Source organism: Hylaeus anthracinus, unplaced genomic scaffold, assembly GCF_026225885.1.
Source record: "Hylaeus anthracinus isolate JK02 unplaced genomic scaffold, UHH_iyHylAnth1.0_haploid 3, whole genome shotgun sequence".
Taxonomy (NCBI): domain Eukaryota; kingdom Metazoa; phylum Arthropoda; class Insecta; order Hymenoptera; family Colletidae; genus Hylaeus; species Hylaeus anthracinus.
Window position 1 is genome coordinate 7375093 of NW_026535284.1, and position 21494 is coordinate 7396586.

At 33.1% G+C, this 21494-nt stretch overlaps 4 protein-coding genes across 8 annotated transcripts in view; 2 read left to right on the forward strand and 2 right to left on the reverse strand.

Moving 5' to 3' along the window:
- LOC128894164 (uncharacterized) overlaps window positions 1-1432 on the forward strand; it is a 1635-nt gene extending 203 nt beyond the window's left edge. Inside the window, exons 2-4 of one of the 4 annotated variants that reach the window (XM_054155670.1) lie at window positions 171-630; window positions 759-1063; window positions 1250-1432. In XM_054155670.1, the coding sequence (XP_054011645.1) occupies window positions 565-630; window positions 759-1063; window positions 1250-1421 (543 nt within the window). In that variant the 5' untranslated portion in view covers window positions 171-564 and the 3' untranslated portion in view covers window positions 1422-1432. Of the gene's footprint in view, window positions 1-12; window positions 631-758; window positions 1064-1249 lie in introns of those variants that run through there. The other 3 variants (XM_054155669.1, XM_054155671.1, XM_054155672.1) reach the window with 3 other exon arrangements.
- Window positions 1433-1552: 120 nt separating this feature from the next.
- On the reverse strand, window positions 1553-5256 carry LOC128894158 (1-acyl-sn-glycerol-3-phosphate acyltransferase gamma-like). 2 transcript variants are annotated; one of them, XM_054155662.1, is made up of 7 exons: window positions 4821-5256; window positions 3707-3967; window positions 3334-3506; window positions 3080-3241; window positions 2646-2984; window positions 2348-2567; window positions 1553-2265 (listed from the first exon to the last, which is right to left on the reverse strand). In XM_054155662.1, exons 2-7 carry the CDS (start codon window positions 3882-3884, stop codon window positions 2180-2182), a joined length of 1158 nt encoding a protein of 385 aa, XP_054011637.1. In that variant the 5' UTR covers window positions 3885-3967; window positions 4821-5256; the 3' UTR covers window positions 1553-2179. The 2 variants fall into 2 exon arrangements, with proteins under 2 accessions (XP_054011637.1, XP_054011638.1); XM_054155663.1 differs by lacking the exon at window positions 4821-5256 and adding an exon at window positions 4509-4760.
- Window positions 5257-5317: 61 nt separating this feature from the next.
- On the reverse strand, window positions 5318-7992 carry LOC128894163 (uncharacterized). The gene is made up of 5 exons (XM_054155668.1): window positions 7554-7992; window positions 7227-7394; window positions 7069-7159; window positions 6681-6912; window positions 5318-6590 (listed from the first exon to the last, which is right to left on the reverse strand). Exons 2-5 carry the CDS (start codon window positions 7378-7380, stop codon window positions 6489-6491), a joined length of 579 nt encoding a protein of 192 aa, XP_054011643.1. The 5' UTR covers window positions 7381-7394; window positions 7554-7992; the 3' UTR covers window positions 5318-6488.
- A 929-nt stretch (window positions 7993-8921) lies between these two features.
- LOC128894401 (zinc finger protein Xfin-like) lies at window positions 8922-20829 on the forward strand. The gene is made up of 10 exons (XM_054156115.1): window positions 8922-9623; window positions 11279-11413; window positions 11560-11758; window positions 11844-12001; window positions 12082-12314; window positions 12402-13179; window positions 13300-13562; window positions 13693-13960; window positions 14049-15722; window positions 15805-20829. Exons 1-10 carry the CDS (start codon window positions 9489-9491, stop codon window positions 17992-17994), a joined length of 6033 nt encoding a protein of 2010 aa, XP_054012090.1. The 5' UTR covers window positions 8922-9488; the 3' UTR covers window positions 17995-20829.
- Window positions 20830-21494: the final 665 nt, after the last annotated feature.

Sequence of the window (21494 nt, forward strand, 5' to 3'; positions counted from 1 at the left end):
TGTCATCTCAAAATTGTATTATCGTTTGCCATTTGAGAAGGTTGATCGCTCTTCTCTATGTTCTGAAAATGTAATTTATTGTCGTCTCGATATTTCATTATCGTTTGTTTGTTATTTGCAAATTTATCGAACGTTCGATGGATATTTTATAATATCAATTCTAATCGTAGAAAGGGCCTCCATTTGGAAGGGGAAGTTTGAAGAGGGAGGAAACATTAAAGAAAGTAGCTCAAGAGTTACAATGGAGTAGAAACAATACTAAATCGCATAAGAATTTTGCAAGAGAATCAGTCTCTTTCCTCTTCTTCCTTCTTCCGTATTGAAGCCGCAAAATGCATATTACGTTTTTGGTGAGTCAAGACTTTTTATTTCAAATGTCCTTCAAGCGACTCGTCAATCAATCATTAATGTATCTTTCAATGTTAATTTAAATATTCCTATAAAACGTTCATATTAATTAATGTTTTCTATCCTTTACAAATATTCATATTAGAATATTACAGTCTTTTATTTCTAAAAGCTGTATGTAAATACTAAAAGATGTATGTAAATAGATTGTGAGTCATGAATTTGAAAGCGATGAGCCATAAAGAACGCGTGAAAGCGAGACAAATCAGGATTGAATTTACGGTTCAGAGTACATAATATCTTCTTTATTCTCGGACCTCGTATATCGAACCATTCGATACCAAAATTTAAAACTATACACCCGTTAAATTCTCTCATTTAAATTACTAACAATTTCTTTTTCTTTTCAGCTTCTAACAAATGCAGTTCTCGTATGGGCAACCAACGTTTCCTCGCCAAAAAATCATCGATTTTACGAAAAGGATCAGCAATTGATACCACGCTATAAAAAGGATTCAAAATCCAAGATAAAGAAAGATGTTAAGCTCGCATTGCACGGTTCAAAAGAAAATAAATTCGACAGCAATGAACGTTTGAAAGAAAAAGAATACGTGAATCCTTGGAACTTATCCAAAGAGACTGACAGAATACAATTTCAAATAGAAGGCCACAAAGGACCGCAAACGTACATGTTTGGATTCGATACTGGACACGGGTGAGATATCATTGAATTTTTAAATTAATGCAACTCTACTCGTAGAGATTTGACATAAAATTATTTATTTATTACAAACTCAGCTTAGTTCAGATTTTGTGTACGTATACACATGTTTCGTCATAAATAAAATATTGTATATCCTTATAAGTACTTAACTAACAATACATAATACGTCTTTCTTAGAAAGAATAGACAATATAGACTGGAAGAGAGGCTTCAAGATGGCACGGTCAAAGGACAGTATGGATATTATGATGCGAGAGGGAAATTAAGAACAGTTCAGTATATTGCCAGACCCTTCGAAGGCTACGTGGAAAAACATCATGAAAGTAACACGCGAAAATCAGAAAATTAAACAGGTAATATTCCCTTCTGTCAAAGGGTATCATTCATAATTTAAAAAAATTGAAAAGTAATTCCTATAGAATTACGCGCATTTGACAAAATTGAGAAAATCTATACTATGTACTTTAAAAATACAATTAGTAGGATTAAATCATTTATTTAACAAGAACAACGGCTTTACAAGAAAAATAAAAACAAAAAATTTAAAAAATGAATACGAATGTAAATTTTTTGAGTACAGTGTTAGCAAGAAGACTGTTTCAGAAGACATACTCAACGTATGTCGTTACGTACATGTGCGTCTATACATATACTTATATACATACATCCACAGTCATAACATACATCTACTTACAAAAGTATTTGAATGGAAAACGTTAATGTAACATAGATACTTTGATAACAAAATTATTTGCAGTTGCAATTATTTTCTTTATAAAATATGCAATTTTTTAACAAGATTCTTGAATAATCAAATACTAATTTTCGAAACCTCGATTCCGTTTGAAATTCTATTTGTTCGTCCAAGTAGGTACGGAAACTAAAATGAAACTAAAATAAAAAAGTACCATTAACAGTGTAGAACTCAAATACTTTCGCAAGCTATTATAAATGTGTCACGTAAAGTGGTTTTTGTACAGAGACAATCACATGGAATACATTACGCGAAAAGATAACACGATAATACTCATTCGGCAATAGCCTCTGAAGATGTATCGACTTTCTCACGGTGTATTCCTTTTATTATTCATTTTTCTTCCGTTTCTTTTACTTCGATTTTGTATCATCGGCTCCATAAGACGAACTTTTGCTTATTTCAGACATCCCTATCGTTTTTTGCATGAGTACATAAACTGAAACGTAAGATTGCTTTTAGAAGAGCGATATAAATATATAAAACAATATGTATTCAACCTATATTATCAAAATACTTACATAAGAGAAGAATACCGACACCAGTAAACAAATATATCGTCGATCCAGACAAGAACAGTTTGACCAAATAATAAAGCATTGGTACTAAAATTACCGCCATCCAAAATATTGTATTTATAAGACTATAACGTCTCCTGGGCACTTGCATACGATCTAGTCTAGGTACACCACTGATCGCAAAGAAGTCACCTGTCTTGATGAAACTCTCCGCCAAACGATCCTAAACAAGAAGAAAACAATTTTACAACTAGATCCAGATTTGCTGATAATATTATGGAAATAATTTTATAAGATCTACCTTTCTTTCATAAAGTTTATATAACCATTCAGCTGCGGCTTCATCACCATCCGGTACTTCTTCCAATGGAATTCTTCGTATTATCATATGGCCCTCGACCCGTTTTCCCAACAATAAGTTTGTTATTGTTGGTTTCACCGGATTATCTTCGTTAAAATGTAATTGGACATCATAAATTGCTGGAAATTTGCCTCGCATGTGCGGTACGCTTGCTGTGAAACCCTTTGTTCGCGGTGTTAAATGGTACTTTAATACTGGAAGACCCTTTTCTTGGGAAAACTTTTGACTGGCTTCTAATTTTCGTTTTGTGAAACGCGTTCCTTCAGCATTCAAAAGTAACTGTGGAGATCATTTCAAAGAAAATAATACTTCAAACATAATTGAAACTCAAAAACTCATAGTTAAGTGTAAAAGATAACACAAAAATTAATTACCCATATGCTATCTGGATAATTTCCAAGTTCTGCAATTTGATTACCGATTATTTGTTTATCCTTTTCCCAATTTCTTTCTAAAAATATAGATTCAGCAAATTTGAGTCCCCAACCTAGAGTTGGAATAAATTGTATTGCCTTTTTTGCATATGCTTTGCAATTCTAAAACATGAATATATTTTACAATATATATAACTAAAACTTAAAATTATTCTTTTATATATATAATGATAATGTATGTACATGTAACTTACACCTAGTACTCCAACTCGTTCGCAAAAGACCCATCCAGTGAGCCAGTCTATCTCAAACCTATGGTTCATTAATAGTAACACATGTTCACGACCAAAGTACTTTTCAAAATCTTCTTTCTCCGCATACAATACGAAATCTGACCCAGACCACCATTCTGCCATACATACCAACTCTGAAAATAAAGTTTACAGTTACTTATAATTCGTTTAATGTCTTATAGATTAGATTAAAAAATATCTTAACACTAAAAGTGATATGAAAACCACAAGCCAAAGGAAGTAACATAAAGTTAGCAGAATCAGTTGTATGACCCATATTTTATAATTAAATAAAATGTGAAAATTTTATACACAGGATAAAATATTTACTTACGACTAAAATAAGCATAGCAGAGATAGTAACCAATCTTCCGATAAAAATATTTGGATAAAGGCCTGAGGCCAAAGTACAAAAGACACTGGAAGAAATTCATTATCACACCCGATGTGAAAAATGTTATAGCAAACATCAGGTGAACTATTGTAGACTCCTTCAATATCGACAGGTCCATCTTGTTAACTATATTATATGTGGACTCAGTAAAGAAAAAAACATATGTATATATCACTTGTAGATTTTGAATTTTCTTCGTGCCTGAAACAAACAATTAGATTTATCATAAATTTTACATACGATAATAATATAATATCTGCTATACTTTTTTCTTTATATTATGTATCATGATATTTGTTTCAGTTCATCCAAAATGTTCATAAATAATTATGTAAACATATAAGCAACTGGTTTGTTTTTATGTTAAAATAAATGTTACAAAGTGTATGGTATAAGATGAGGAATAATGCATTTAAGCAAGTTTTTTATCATTTTCATTATACATACTTGATGAGACTTTCATAAATGCATATTCACAAAAAGGAATACTAGAATACGTATGAATAACTTTATATCGGAATGGTCGAATTTTAATAAAAACAATTTTCAAAGTACAAAAGAAAATTACAAAAAGTAAACACAAAAGAAAAATACATCTACTTATCGATAAAAATAAAATAAATAATACATCTTATCGGTATCATGAATCATCGACGAACGATTGTAAAATTTAAACTATTCTTAACATCTGAATTCATTATTTACAAATAACCATTAAAATAAACTATTCAACTTAACCTACTTCCGTAAAAATAGAAACACTTTATCAAAACCTGCGATTCCTGAATAAAAAGTGTTATCAAATTATCATTTTACACGTCTCGAATAATAAACTTGTACAATTCAACGAATTAGGAAACATTTCGCTTCGGTAAATCTAACGATACATTAATTACAACAATTTTTTAATAATTTCTTCCACAACAAGTTTTGAATTTCGAAGTTGAATGAAATTGCAAGTAACGCAGAGAAATAAACTTTAATTTTACAATGCACTATTAACAAGATTAAATTTATAGTAATTCGTATGTTTTTTCACGAGAGTCGAACTCACCCGTTTAAAATTATTTCTGAAACCTCGGTGTAACTAACCCTTCCACTCGGAATGTGTCGAGGAATGGTGACATAGACAAAAATGTTGTCAAGAAAATAATTGAGACATGTAACGGGCGTGGATAGAGAGAAATCGGTGAAAATTGATTGGTCAAATAAGGACAGATCTTTGTCATTGGCGGATAATCATCATTCGACGAACAACAAAGTCAGTCCACGTTCAATATAAAGGATTATATAAATTCGTAATTAAGAATGATTACTACACATTCGATTTCTTGATACGGCGTCTCAAACACATCCGAGATAATTCAAATTAAAACTGACGTTAGATAATAAAAAAAAAACGTTATTAGATTACTACGAAACAGTTAAACTTGCAGGATTATATACACAAACGTCTTAGTCAATGAAACGCAAATCTCCTGTACTATGGCGTGAGGTCAAAGTCTCGAATGATTATCGGTGATTGTAGGTAGCGACATCGAGAAGGTGTACAGCTTATTCAGCTATTATAATTATAATTGGCATTGGCTTCATTTATACCGTACTCATTTTTTATACGCAGAACAAAGCACTGCATACTAATTGCGAGCGTTTAATTCGATTCCGTATAACAAGCGCATCAGGTTTAGGAAAAGTACGAATAAGTTGCAAATAAAGTAAACAAGTATACATTACACAATGCAATATATACTTGACATTTTCTGAAAACATGAAATTGGAGCTTGAAAAAAAGTTACACGATTAAAATAATGCTTTTCCTAGATCCATTATTAATAATATTTACTTATTAATGCAAAGGTCTCTCCTTCATAATTGTACTCCTTTTTTCCATAATATGATGTTATGATTTATATTTTATCTAATTTAGCAAATCATATACACCTGTATGATTATTACTAGATTAGTCATTATTTCGATTTGTCAGATACAAATGAATACCTAAATTAAGTATTAGTAATTTCCTTCTTTGGAAAATTTTCAAGAGAGGAAATGAGACAAACATATTAGCAAACTTCAGATTTATTTGAAGCCAAGGGTTTTGCCCATCACTGTAGTTAATTTTCTTTTCACAATTAAGTAGCATCTTGTCTATGGTAAACCACGTGGTTTACATCACATATGTGATGTAATTTACCTATGATAAGTACCAAACCATGTAAAATACGTATACTTCGTTACGTATGAAACTCATGGGTCACAGTGTAAAGTCTTTGTTTGGATTTTGAAACTTCAAGGGCATTCATCATTTTATTTCAAAAGCGAAATTCGAAAATAAAAAAGACAGGGGTATAAGCATAGTGTCCTTGAAGAACTCCTTAGCTCAACAAGGACTTCAAGTCATTATAGAATCAGAGCAGACTCTGATAATATTATAGACAAGAGTAATGATATCTTCAGCCATCGTCTTTTTGTCTACTCAGTCAATTAATAATGTCATTTGCTTGAAACGCGGTAAAATTTAAATGGATATCGATATAAATTCGATAGAATCGAACCTCCTTTATTTACTTTAATTTACAAATTTATAGACAAAAAATATTGATAAGAAATAAACAAATTATAGCTTGGGAATAATTTTCCTGGCTATTATTACTAGACTATTATTACTAGATTTAAATAGGATTGCTTGTTTATTATTTATAAATTGCTTACATCAAAGTAATCATCTCATACATATCTTTAATAATACAAGTGATACTAAACCTACTCCACTAATTAGAAAATACAGTCGATGGTTTTTGTCGTGTTTTGGTTTCCCTCTTGACTGCAAAAAACGAATAAAAATTCATTATATATACATAACATATGTTAGTATACTAACAGTTCATCAGGATATTATTTTTAGAATCTTTACCCTTAAAATTAATTTTTCCAGTTTAGAAAGATTTTGTATCACTTCATCTAATTCTGCCAATGTTGCATTTGCAGAAATTGATAATACGTCAGATGCGCTTAAACATTTGTTGGGATCCACAAAAATGTTAATTCTCTCTTTCACAAGCCTTAATCTACAATAAGCTACAAATGCTTGTATTAGAGATATCTGTTGCTCTGAGTGCTTAATTATCTCAAGACAATGCTGAAGTCTAAAAAGTTTACAAGTCTTAATCAGTTGTTTTTATGTCAAGGCCTATTCAACAAATAATATAATAAAACACTTGTATCTAAACATAGAAGCATACAGAATTTCTTTATTATTTTAGATTATTTTTATTATAATGACATACTTATTTCAAATATACCTGTCCGAAGAATTTGTTATTACAGTGCCAGATCTGTTCCTTCTTACATTTAAAGAATTCCTAATTTTCTCAGCCTTAATAGGATCGACTCCTGTATCAAGATTAATTAATTTTATTTAATTTCTTTAAAGCTGTATATCCAAATTTATTTAAGTTACCTAACATTATCAATTCCTGTGTACTGAGTTCATGCAACGTATCAGTTGATATATTTCTTTTCTTGCATTCTGGTATTAATTCAGGTACACCCAAACCACGCAATAGGGTAGCTGTTTGTTTATTAAAACTAAGAGGATCAGAGAAGTTATCCATGTTTTTAAATAACACTGAAAGTTAAAAATTCAAAGGTCTCTAATAATTGTACAAATAAAAAAATTGCAAATTATATTTTCTAACTTGTAAATATTTTGTTTAAGAATACACAGAAGAAGGAAACAGAAATGTAAACATTGTGAGGTAGCATTATTTAAATAATTCATACGTACATAATACAACCGAGTAGCCGGGTTTTACCGTTCGAGGAAAATACTAGTGGTTGCTTAGCTAAAACGCTTGATGGCGTTACTATGACTAGTTTGTGGTTATTGTATTTCCAAACAAAAATTTCATGTAATATTTTTCATTCATCTTGCATGAAATCTTCCTTTTGATTATATTATGATTAATGGAGCAGCATGTATAGATGTATATGGTATATTTCATGAGATGAAATTTAATGTAAACAGGTCATAGAGACAAAATTGGTTTGCAACTTCGACACGACGCTCTGGCTAGGGATATTTCGTAGATTGATGCGTGGTAAATCAAAATTTTATTTTTATTATTTGATACCTTAAATATTTTCTTCCGATGATGTAAAATATATTAATAATTACATATAGAATTGCAGGATAGTTCCAAATAGTTCGTTGCTATATTGCTTTTAAATTTTTCTGAATTTATAACTACACTCTTGGTCAAAAGATCAAGAATGTCATCTCATCGCAATGTATATGAAATCCAATGAGATCTAATTACAGAATTATTATTATTATTTTTTTTACAGAATGTATTATTGATTTAAACTAATTATAGATGAATATTATGGTCGAGTTAGGTTAAATTGTTGATATAGATATATATATATATATATATATATATATATATATATATATATATATATATATATATATGTGTGTATGTACTAAACAAAGTATGTAATTATATACAAAATATCGGGAAATATAATTTAGTTATTCATACAGAGTATGAGATACAGAAATCTGTGAAAGCAATAATAGATAATAGTAAAACATTGATAACGAAAGGGTGATTGAACTACAGCATATGAAGGAATTAAAAGTAGTCAAATTAAGGTTAGGTTTTCTTTTATTTTTGTACAACTCGTGATAAGAGTATATACGATAGTTTGCCAAATCCAACAAAATATAAGTCATATAATTACTTTATTTGTATTTCATTTGTATTTTTTACAAATTTCATACGTTCAACGTAAACGCAGTCGAATTAAATATCGATATGGTAACTTTAGTTTACATATTAAAAATAAATACAAGGTGTTCCAAAAATGTTGTAACACCTTGAAAGGGGTGGTTCGGGAGGTGATTTGAAACAACTTTTTTCTTAGCGAAAATGTTGTCCGAGACTTCGTTGAGGAGATATTAACGGAAAACACTGACCAATCAGAGTGCGAGTATGCCAGTGGAGCGCTCGCGGTAGCGTAGGCTACGCGCTCCCCGGACCAATCAGAGCGCGAGTATGCCAATGGAGCGCCCGCTGATTGGTCAATGTTTTCCATTAATATCTCCTCAACGAAGCCCCGGACAACATTTTTGCTAAGGAAAAAGTTGTTTCAAATCACCTCCCGAACCACCCCTTTCAAGATGATACAACATTTTTCAGACACCCTGTACAGCGAAAATTAGTGAAAACAAATTTAGTAACTAGATAAACAGGAACCAATCGGTTCATGTTTGCCGCGAACGTTACGTTCATTGTAAACGCCCAATGAAGCGGCAGAAATGAATTCGATATGAACGGGCCTTATACAAGGCCAAAATACAATTCGCGGTTTCTAAAGTATCAAAAAATTACTGGATATCTGCCGCGAAGCGCAAGATACCTAGCGACATGGAGGAGGTCGTGCTCGACAGGACCGACGAAACAAGTGTCTGTGTACAAGATGGCGGCGCCCGGGGCCTTAACTGTCGTGAAAATCGCCAGGAAGTAACCCGTAAACGGAAGCCGCGCGGTGTCGCAGCGAGCCGCGGATCCCCGCTCCGAAGGATGTGATCCGAGGAAGAAGAAGAAGAAGGCCGAGTCCGGGCCAGAGGAGCCTTTTTCTACACTGCCACGAGGAAATTCGGATTATCCAAATTCCTCGGGCCAGTATCGTGATCCTCTTCGTGGCCACGCCGACGATGGAGCCCAGGGAACGCTACCAGGAGCTCTGCAGACTTTGCGCATCCTACGACGCCGTCAAGATGGACATCTTCGGTCAAGAGGGCAAGAGTAGACAGCTCGTTGACAAGATACAAGCTTGTCTACCCTTTCAGGTTCGTCTTCCTCTATCTACGTGATTACACGTTACCTCTGCATGGAACTTACTCTCGTTTCGTGTCAAGTTGTTTCGGAAATAATCTCCTCTTTTCGACGTGAAAATCTTCTCGTTCGTTTGTACTCGATTTGTATCTGACAAATACGTTTTCTCGCGGAAAAGCACTCTTCGACGTATTTTTTTACGTGTAGCGCTTGGTAGTTTTACGTTTGAAGCCTTTGCATACAGTTTTTGCCGCTTCAGATGCATTCAAATTAATTTTAAAAATTTGATTGATTCTGTGGGTTTTTCTGCATCTTTTTGGAATGTATTTACTTGACCTCTTTCTTTGCATATACTTCATAATATTTATGTTAATACTAATTAAATTTTGTACGTTTCGAAAAAGCAAGCATTACAAATTAATAAACGTATTAATTTGTTCTCGTTTTATTTTTCGATTTACTTTCTTTTACTTTAAATCTCTTTTTAAACATTTTTCATTGCCCCTTTTTAAGATGAATTATTTAACGCAATTTTATTGTGCTAACATTAATGTATAACTTTTATGACAGAATATTTTCGTACTGCATCTCTTGATATGTGTTTACATTTTTCAGCTGTAACATTATATATTTTGACTCAATGAGTATAATGTTTCATGTTATTAACAGTAGTAACATGTGTTTTCAAGAGTTATATAAATACATACATGTAAACATTTTGAATTTTTGAACGAATGTAAATACTTTCAAAAAAATAATGTGAAAGTTGAACGAACTATTTTGATTCTAAAAACTCTATGTACAAGATTCGTAATTTAATGTTCCATTATGCGATACTCTTATCATTCTAATAGTCTTTTTTAATACATTTTTATTTTAATTAGAATATTATTATTTTCATGTGACATACATTATTCAACTTATTGATATAGAACCATGTAACTTTTCTTGATTCAACTGTTTTGTTTTTCTTCTATCTATTTCTTAATTGGAATCATTGGAATAATCAAAGACGTTATGCATTTTATACTAATTTGTTTTTGTAAACATGTAAGATCACTAAAATTACTTTCCTTATTATACAAAAAAAAAAATGAATTAATTCCAATTAATTTTTCTATCAATCTTTATTATTTCATATTAAATGAAACTGTAGTCAACAAAATCAATAACAGTTTATTTCAAGTATCTCAAAACCAATCATCAAATATTTTTTATCTTGTTAGAGTCATTTATACCTTACCGATTTAACAAGTTAAATATAATTAAACACAATTAACCTATTATATAAGAAATTATGTACTAACTAATATATAATAAGAACGTAAAGTAATTCAAAATATAAATTAATACTTTTAAACTATATTACTTACTCATTAAGTGCATAAGAATTCTCTTTTTGTATATAGTTATATAATTCTTAGTAGTGTCAATTACATCATAGTCAAATACATCATTATTCATTATTCAAAGAATGTTCCTGACAATTCTTTCATTATTCATGTCAAATGGAATTCATTGTTTAATAACATTGTTTGTATTTTATAATAATTCTAATTGTGAGTGTCTTTATTATTTTTTAGTTCACTGAACTCATTTACATATTAACTGTACTTTTACTTAATTTGTCTAGAGAATATAATGGTAATATTTAAATATTTAATTACAGATTACAGAAGATGATCGCCTACCAAAATGCCTCTGTTACCGGTGCACGTACAATTTGGAAAATTTCTACGATTTTAGAACAGCATGCGTCAATGCAGTGGCCCTCTTGGAAAGATGTTTACCACCCTCAGAATCGGTAAAATTCTATTAAACTGCATTATTTCAAAAGTGTACTTCATTAGTTCACACTAAAATGAACATAATTATACAAAATGCAGATTTGATCGATTTCATAATTTCTAAATAATATAACAATAACGAGCATTTTACGTTTTCTTTTAGGGTGCAGGTGTTACAACCACCATAACTAGTTGCAACGATTTACAGTTGCTGAAGAGAAAGGAAAGTATGCCAATGTTAATTCCAGAGGCTCCTGTTGTGAATCCAAATGCTGCCTTAGGCACACCACCTAGATTAAATTCTGATGGAGAGGCTGATCACGAGACCGAAGAAATTGTTGACAATAGTGGCACGGATGAAGGTACTTTGATATTTTAATCTTTCAAAAATTAATCAATTATACCTGAAACGAAATAGAAGAAAATTCTTTCATTTTTCTGTTTCAGCCACGATAGTGGACGATTCTGAGGATCGTCGTTCAGAAGAGTATGAAATGGATATGGAAACAAATCCAAGCGACTTTTTGGAAATGACTTCGATAGTCGCGGAAGAACCTGCAGAATCAGAATTAAGACATCAAGAACTTCCTAATAGCTTACCAGAGGTATGATATTTAAATCATTGTCCTTGAATTGTCGAAATGTTTTGAACGATGGAAACATAATCGATGATTTATTATTACAGCACACATCCCAACAACATGAAGTTTATGTTTGTTCCTTGTGTAACAAAGCATTCAGTTCAAAGGGCCATTTATCTTTGCATGCACGTATCCACGTTGGAGCTGGTGATGTGATTGGTGAAAAAGTTCTTACGGATGATCACACTTCGTACAAGAGACCTTATCAGTGTGATCTTTGCCATAAATCTTATTCGACCGGAAAGCACCGCTGGGGCCATGTATCAACGACTCATAGGTTTGTTTTTAATTATAAATGTATTAGAATGTATTTATTATTTTTAATAATGTAATAATATTGATGATATAATAATTTTTGTATTAGAGGCCACCCAGCTGTGACATGCGGTTATTGTTCACGGATTTATTCGACCCGAAAAAATTTGGAAGAACATATAACATCGCGTCATGCCGGTCTTCCTGCGCCCACGGAGGTTCCAGTGAACAATTCCTATCGTCCAGAAAACAGATGTCAGTGCAACGCCTGTGGAAAAATTTGTATGGATGCTATGGAATTGAATCTTCATGGAAGGATCTGCATCGAAGAACAGAGATTAGATCACTTGGCGAAAAGTAAGAGTAGGGATAGTAAAATTGTGGATAGTTCTGAAGCGTCAAGTATCGGTAGCGATGATGATAGCAAAGACTATAGGAGTGCAGAGGCAAAGCTGGCTAAAAATCCTCAATTGACAATTCTGAAACAAGCATTAACAAAAGGAGATAATCTTAAACGAGATCTCGAAGACAAGTTCACAGCAAATTGTAAACCAAAAAAGCTGCCAAAAACAGAAAGCACAGATATGAGAAATGACAGAAAATGGTACTGTGAATCTTGTCCTCAACTTTTCACCTCGATCGATGATTTGAAGGAACACGAAGCAATTCACGATGCTGATAAGCCATTCATCTGCATTCTGTGCAAAAAAGATTTTGTTCTCAAATCTTCTTTAAGCAGACATATTCAAACGTTACACGGCGTTGATCCATGTCCTATCGTAGAAAGCGATAAGTGTTTAAAGAAAAGTGTATTACGGAATTGGAACGAATCTATAGATGTTGATTACGAGGGAAAGACTTCTTCTGAATTCCCGTTATCTCCAGAGGTATAGTTTTTAAGAAAGCTTTCCTTTATATTTGTATGAGACGCGATACGTATGAAAATTTCCTTTGTAGAGATTACACGATTTACTTTACACATATTTTATTTTTTTGTTTAATTTTAGACAAATGTTAAAAACGAGGAAGAGGATCGCGAGAGTAGCCAAGAGAACCTTATCGAAATTGAAACTGTGTTCGTTTGCGAAATCTGTACTCGCGACTTTAATGATCGCGCATCTCTTTGGCTTCACATTCGAGCTACTCACAAAGAATTCGCAGCGTTTGCATGCGGCGTTTGTTTGAAGATCTGTGCAGACAACACGCAACTTTTGAATCACGTGAACATGTATCACGGTGGTTCAAAATTATTACTTTCTGAGCAAAGAAGGTATATCCATAATATTGTATATCGTTTATAATATTTCTTTTACATAAGGATATAGCTTTCATACAAATTGTTGTTACATTCACATTTTTAGTCGTTGTTTATACAATTGATTTCTTTTTATAACTCGTAGGTATAGCTGTACGATTTGTGGTAGGCAGCACGATTCTAGAAAAAAATTGATCGCGCATGTGTCTATACATAATGTAGATCCAAATTACGATCCTGCTACCTTCGTTCAGTTGAATAGTAATTATTACGGAGAGAATATAAATGGCAACGAATCTGTCGAACAAGTGCTTGATTACGATGAAGATGGAGACAAAGTAGACTGTTATATTTGTTATAAATCATTCCCTAACGAGGATCATTTAATTCGGCATCAAAGAAATGCACACAGGGTAAGAACATTTTAAAATATTAAAACTATATTTAATTTATTGTTTTCTTCTTTATAAATCATTAATTATCTATTTTACAATCTTTCAGTCGGAACAACTAATACCGACAGGAGACTCTGTGAATACGTCCAATTTAAATGGAGGTGGAAACAGAGCCGGATACCATCTATTTTTTGTTTGCGAACTTTGTGGCAGCTCGCACCCTAGTAAATGGGAACGTTGGTTACACGTTAGCTCCTCCCACAGCAACGAACCAGCCATTAAATGTGATCGTGAAGATTGTGGTAAAATCTTTGCGACGAAGTCTCTCAGAAACGATCACATTCAACATCATGCAATTCAAGGCTCGTCCCCGAATACCTGCGAAATTTGCGGTAAACTTTGGGGTAGTAGAGTGGATTACTGGAAACATGTCATGGGCGTTCATTCAGACACTGTTCCATTGATTTGTGGGGTTTGCCTGAAAGTGTTTCCAAACGTGTTACAATTAAGTACTCACGTTAAATCGAAGCATTGGCCTTTAACGAACGGCGATTTTAGTTGCGACATATGTGGAAGGCCGTATTCGAATAAATCCAAAATGTCTAGACATAGAAAAATTCATGGTTTCGAGGAAGCTTGCAATAACGGAATGGAAAACAACGAACACAAAGTGGACGGACGAATCAGAGAAACCGAATTAAGCTGCGAGCTTTGCACAGATTTGAAGTTCACTAGTTTAGAAAAATTGTGTAATCATAGACGAGTCGTCCACGGACTTTTCCCTTGCGATCTCTGCAACAAATGCTATGGAAGAACTTCTCACTTATGGAAACACGTGAACAGGGTGCACAAAGGCCACGAGGACGTAACCTGTCCTTATTGCTTGAAAACTAGCGCGTCGAAGGATCACTTGGCTGCTCACATTTCAAAGATTCATAGATACGAACCGGATTCTAGAAAAGACGGGAAAGACAGTCGGCAGTTTAAAACGGAGGAAGTTAGTTTGCATTATTGCGAGAAATGTAATAAGGGATTTCACAAGCGGTACCTTTTGCGTAGACATATGAAGGGATGTCAGAATTATAGGAAAGATCCTGGAGCGTTGCTAACGAGATGTAGAGCTTGCGAAAGAATATTTAAGGATCGTGCCAGTTTACAAAAACACATTGAGAATCATCATAGTACGTACACTTGTCATCTTTGCAACGAGACGATCACCTCGAAATTAGGCATTATGACGCATAATAGAGTGAAACATATGGATCACCCGGATTTGACCTGCAATTTTGGAGCTTGTAAAAAGTTGTTCAGAACAAAGGAAGATCTAGAAGCCCACAGGAAGGACCATAGGTATCATACGAATCCTGACGTTTGTGACTTCTGTGGCGACACCGTGGAAAATAAACTTAAATTAAAAATGCATGTGTTGTCCCTTCATCGCAATGAGATTGGTGTTTCTTGTGGAGTATGCTTAATCCCAATGAAGGATCCGAAAGAACTTAAAAGTCACGTAGAAGAGGTCCATTCCAGTGTTCTTTCGAAACCCAACACCTGTCAAGTCTGTGGGAAACAGTATGCTTCGAAATGGAAGGCTTTCGATCATACTAAAAAGTGCCATGGGAAAGTATTTCGGACATGTAAACAATGTTTAGCTGTTTTTACAGAAGATTCCGCTATTAGAGATCATTATGAAACTGTACATAATGTCCCAAAAGATCAGCTTGCTGCATTCGAGTATAGACTAGATATTGGATCGAAAAATGAAGATTTTGAAATGGAGGTAAGTTAATAATAGTTTGTAGAGTAACTTGTTATTTTAATTTAAAGAGAATCAATAAAAAGTAATACTTGTTGTTTCGTAGTCCCCTGACATCATTGTTAAAGAAGAACCAGATGATGTGGAGTATGATGCGGATCTTTGCGACGAGGATTCCAGTGATTCGAAAAGAAAAAGATCCTTAACGGATACTTTTGATTGCGAGATGTGTCCGGAAATGTTCGTAAACGTCGATGCTCTTTCGAAACATTATCGTAATATGCATAACACCGATCCAGAAAGAATGTTTAAGAGGTTAAAACAGGAAGAGCAGAGAAGAATGCGTGGAAAAATGAGTTTTATTTGTAAAAATTGCAAGAGACAGTTCTGCACAAAGACGCTATATTGGAGCCACGTTGCGACTTGCAGGAGAAATATCATGCGAAAAGAAGTGGAACTGTTACCTTTGCGAAACGACATTTTGGACAATCGAGAAGAAATTTTGAAAAATAATAATCAAATTAAAAAAGAAGAACCTACGTCAGATTTGAATATTCCCGACTTCAACCTTTTTGAAGATATCAATCTTCAACTCTCTGGTCAGAGACCTCTTCCAAATCTCATGCCACTTTCTCAGAGGGTGAAGTCTTCGATAAAGTGTTCGAGAAAGGATTCCAGAAAAGTTTACGATGAATCAACTAATACAGAATGTGCCTGCGAGGTATGTGGAAAACAGTGGCCAGCGAAGAAACACTTATGGCAACACCTTATTCGGTTTCATCGAGCAGAAGCTGCTGTCACTTGTGGAGTGTGCCTGAAACTTTGCAAAGATTATGACGATCTAGCAGAGCATTTGAAAGCTATGCACGAAGCAATATTGTCGTGCGAGGGAAACAATTTTACGTGTAAAACGTGTGGCAGGTACCACAACGCGCGCAGCAAGTTACTACTACACACAAGTATTCACATTGGGCATGCGAGTAATGGAACTACGTGTCCAAAATGTCACAAAAATGTCACCGACGAAACGGATCATTCTAATACATGTTCTGGGAAGACGGAAGAAGAAGAGGAGGAGGAAGAAGAAGATGAACATTTGAAGAACGAACAAAAGCCAGAAGGAAGTCTAATAGCGGACGATGGAGTAATCGAAGAAGTGGAGGAAGGAGAGTTCGAATCTGAAGCAGAAGAAGCAGACACCGAAGAATCAGAAAGCGATAGTAGTTCCGAAGGTGAAGAAGAAAATGATTCCGAAGGTGAATCCAGAGCTACCGGGGAAATCACTTATAATTCCGAGAGCGAAGATTCCGAAGAATTAGATAATTTGGAAATGGAAGAAAAGAACATGCAGTGTTTCACTTTGGAACACCTTCAGGAAGCCAAAAGCACAGAAGCAGAGAAAAACGAAGAAGATCTGTCGGACGACGATGGGCCTCCAATTCTCAGTCCCATAATGCCTCTGCTTCCAGAAAACATATCCAACGAACAATCGAGAGGTCACAAACTCGATACAATAATATCTGTTACCGAAAATAGGGTAGAATTATGCAATTTATCCGAAATGCAACATCAGTCTTCTCTGAAATCAACGAATTTTTATGGGAAAGGCACGTCTACCAATGAGTCTTTGGATTTTGGCTCTGAAACATTTATAAACCGAAGCGACGAAGACTTTGAAGATACGAAACATGACTTTGATGAAAATTCTATCGAAGAAAGTAAGGACAACGAAGAAATGGGGGAGAATGAAGAAAATGAGAGCAACGAGGCACACGAAGAAATGGAAGATAACGAAGAGAATAACGATGTAGAGGAAAATGAAGATAGCGAAGAAAGTGATAGCGAAAAAGACAAAGACAGCGAAAATGATGATAGCGAGGGAAGCGAAGAGAGCGAGGAAAATGAAGAGCACGAAGAGCATGAGGACAATGAAGAGCACGAAGAGCATGAGGACAATGAAGAGCACGAAGAGCATGAGGACAATGAAGAGCACGAAGAGCATGAGGACAATGAAGAGCACGAAGAACATGAGGAACATGAAGAACATGAAGAGCGTGATGACAGCGAAGACCACGAAGAGCACGAGGAAAATGAAGAAAGCGAAGAAAATGACGATAACGTAGAAAGTATGCAGTTGGATGATCTGCAAGGTGCTGTTTTGATGGTGACCGAAGGAAATCAAATACTGATTCAACAAGATATATCAGAGGATGAAAATGAGAACACAAATCAGGAATACGTCTATTCCGCGTTTGCGTACAGTTCCGAGGATGACAGTGATGACGAAAGGAAATGAGTGCCAAATTGTGATTATTTAATCTGAAAAATTGTAAGATGAAAAGAGTTGTTACATGTTTCGAAAAATGAAGAATACGTGGAAATAAAACGTAAAGCGTAAAATGCATCATAAGAAATATAATAGAATATAGAATACAGAATATCAGGATTTCAAATTAATTGGAACACTTACGTTGTTTATTAAATTAAAAACAGGTTATAGAAACATGAATAGAAATATTTACGTATATTACAACGAGGAATATACACTTAGCGAAGATTAGTGTCATACTAGAGATTCGTTAAAAATATTGATCTACGATGCCCACGTATTCTTAAAATGTATCAAAGGTAATCGGGATTTGTAATGCTTTATTCTGTATAAAAGAAAGAAAACAGAGATTGACTATTACGTGATATGTACCTTGGAATTACCGAAAATTCATGCCGATGCGCGATGTTACGATAACTTGTAAATATGTTAGATTAAGTGATAAAATTAGCTTTCGCAAACTTTCTGGTAGGGGACCGTTCTTTCATTATGTCAAGTAGTTAGAAAGAGGGATATCAGTGACATTTGTAATAGGGATGTTATAAGGATATCAATGAGTTTAATGTAGGATGAGAAGGGAGTAAACTAACAATGAATGCAATGAACACGAAGGGGGAGGAATAAAGTAGAGTAAAACCGACCAAAATCAGTGTGATGTAATAAAAGAACAACCCCTAAGTCTCTGGGACAGGGATGGCCGACTCGTTACTCTGTGCTAGCTTTATGCTAGCTTATAAGATATAATGAAAAACTGAATGTTCTAAAAAATTTGGTTCATTTAACTAATGCACATTATTGTGCACTTATATCTTAAAACTACTACTACATTCAATTTCAATTGTACCATTTACAATTATGCACAAAAAAAAAATAACGTTGAATATTAACGCAAGACACAAACAACAATTGGTCATCTCTGTCTTAGGCAATTTATTTAAGTTCTTACCGATTTCGATTTCGATTTTGCAGCACAGATCCGACTCGACCTCGATTAATTTGAGGTAATTCGATCGGTATCGATATCTGATTTTTCCAAAATTTCTTTCTATAAATGTTTCCAAGCGAAAATAGTACAAAGATAGCAATATGCAGAATTATCGTAATGTTAGATAAATAATTAACGCATAATAACAAAAAGAAATTTGTGAAATTCTACTAAATTTTAAGCGAATCCTTTTATATGTAGTATCGAACATTCGTTTCAAATATACAATACTGTATTTGTTACACTGTTATACATATCTAAGTTGATGATCTATTACTATTACAACACTACTACTACTACTACTACTACTACTATTATTATTATTATTATTATTATTATTATTTCGGTATTATATTAATATCGATTCGATTGAATCTACCACAGGAAAATTTCAAAAATCGGATGATGAAGCAACAGAAACAACTTAGTGTATATAGTAGTAATGTAAGTAATTTCGTGTACAGCTACGTTATACTATACAAAAAACAAGGGACATGTTTGTATGCGTGTATGGAAGCATGATGATTGCATGAAAGAAAGGAAAGGCCAGCTTCTATTACTTTTTTACTATCGAACGTTGCGAATGGTTCAGAAGAAACTGATAATCGGTTCTGTTTCCCAATAAAAGTGTTCAATAATTATATACGTATGTATAAATTACATTCTTGTTGATTATATTGAACACTTTCTTTCCTCAGTTTCTTTAACAAATGTCGGTTCTGTTTCCCAATAAAAGTGTTCAATAATTATATACGTATATATAAATTAATTACATTCTTGTTAATTGTATTGAACACTCTCTTTCCTCAGTTTCTTTAACAAATGTCGTTCCGTTGTACTTTATCAACCTTAGAGTTACGTGTATATTTTAGCGTAGTAAACAAAACTTCGTTTGTAATCGCACCAATTTCGTTTCGATATTTCCCATTACCTTAAACCCATCGATAATGTTCATTCGATAGGAAAGCAAAACACGAAATACTATTTCTTTTTTAATTCACCTAATTATCCATGGTCATTTCTTATGAGTTCCGTTCGACTTTCTTTCGTTTTCGTTTATTATTTATTGGGGGGCATTCGCTTCCTTTCCAGCGTGTTAGTACATAAGAAATGAAAATGGCAATTCGCATTTAACGTTTGTAACGATTACAATAAAAATTACAAAGTTGATTAATATCTTATCCTCATTTTGATCCTATAAAAATTGATCGATACTTTATTAATGTTTATTAAGCGAAAGTGTACATAAATTTCAATTCCATGATCTTTAATTCAACGTAGTCAATTGTATGAATGCGATAAACGTATAATCGAGAAGTATTAAAAAAAAATGAATTCAAAGAACTATCGAAATTATGTTGCTTTGATACTTCGCTGTAATACTTCTTTTCAATGTTAGTATTCATTTTTATCCTCGTATCTTTATTGAAGTAAACTGTAAAGTTCTCGTAAGTTTACGACGAAATGACTATACCAATAGATAAATTAAGGTCTAAATAAAATATTCTTTTACAAAAAAATAAAATTATTGTAAATTATGTATAGAATAAAAATACGCGTGTTCGTTTATGTTAAACAAAATTTTGTCTCGATTTTTACACAGCTAAAATTGTATTTAAAACTATGATGTTAGAAATAACAGTCGGCTGTAAATTTTCGTTGCATGAATCAGTTGAAGCGTGTGCGAATTTGTTATCAACCGAATTGTAATTATCTTAAGATCCAACACGAGTAATTATTTTTATATTGTATTTAATTTATCACTAAATTGTCTAATTCTGTTTCAGATCAAATAAAACATTGGGAAAAAAAGAAGATATGCTACATAATGTTTACTTCCAAATTATAATTTTATATCCAATTTCTATTTGAGATCTCCTATCTGTCAAGCAATAAATACCAGGACGAATATTTACCAAAGTATGAGAAAACAAAAAATGAATTTCCCAAAGTGCTATAGCAGGAATTTTGTTTTCAGTCGACATCCAGCTGAGGCTAATTGCTTTACTGTACTAAAAACTCTCTGGAGACCTTTCAAGAATCTGTACCATTCTGTTCTCAGAAACAGAACTTACTATGGCATTCTCGTTGTCGCATATTTCTTCAGATAAGTTAAATACTACTAAGTTAAAAGTTAATCTTCACCTGAATTCAATGTAATCTAAAATATATTTTTTATTGAATTTGTTTCAAGATGCAGTCAAAGAAAATGAAGTTCTTGTGGTAGAAGAGTCTTTGATAAGATGTCACTGTGAAATATCAAATTTTCACTGATAATTGCATGTTAAAAAATGCAAATTATGATGTGAAAGAGAAATTCACATCAACTCTCAAAACTTTTTGGAAAAATATTATTTATCAGAAAGGTTGTAATTAGAGTGCGGATTTTATGTATTTATAGCAGTACAGTAATATTGCAAAACATACAAAAAATATGCATAATGTATGTTGAATAGAGAAACTTACATTTAATGTACATGAA

Coding starts and splice junctions, on each gene's coding strand:
- LOC128894158 (XM_054155662.1), bottom strand. CDS start 3,884: ATGGACCTGTCGATATTGAAGGAGTCTACAATAGTTCACCTGATGTTT. Junction 2,985..3,079: donor ATTATCCAGATAGCATATGG/GTAATTAATTTT, acceptor TGATCTCCACAG/TTACTTTTGAATGCTGAAGG. Junction 2,266..2,347: donor TGTCGGTATTCTTCTCTTAT/GTAAGTATTTTG, acceptor CTTACGTTTCAG/TTTATGTACTCATGCAAAAA.
- LOC128894401 (XM_054156115.1), top strand. CDS start 9,489: ATGGAGCCCAGGGAACGCTACCAGGAGCTCTGCAGACTTTGCGCATCC. Junction 9,624..11,278: donor AAGCTTGTCTACCCTTTCAG/GTTCGTCTTCCT, acceptor ATTTAATTACAG/ATTACAGAAGATGATCGCCT. Junction 12,002..12,081: donor TTCCTAATAGCTTACCAGAG/GTATGATATTTA, acceptor TTATTATTACAG/CACACATCCCAACAACATGA.
- LOC128894163 (XM_054155668.1), bottom strand. CDS start 7,380: ATGGATAACTTCTCTGATCCTCTTAGTTTTAATAAACAAACAGCTACC. Junction 7,160..7,226: donor ACAGGAATTGATAATGTTAG/GTAACTTAAATA, acceptor ATCTTGATACAG/GAGTCGATCCTATTAAGGCT. Junction 6,591..6,680: donor TGGAAAAATTAATTTTAAGG/GTAAAGATTCTA, acceptor CGTTTTTTGCAG/TCAAGAGGGAAACCAAAACA.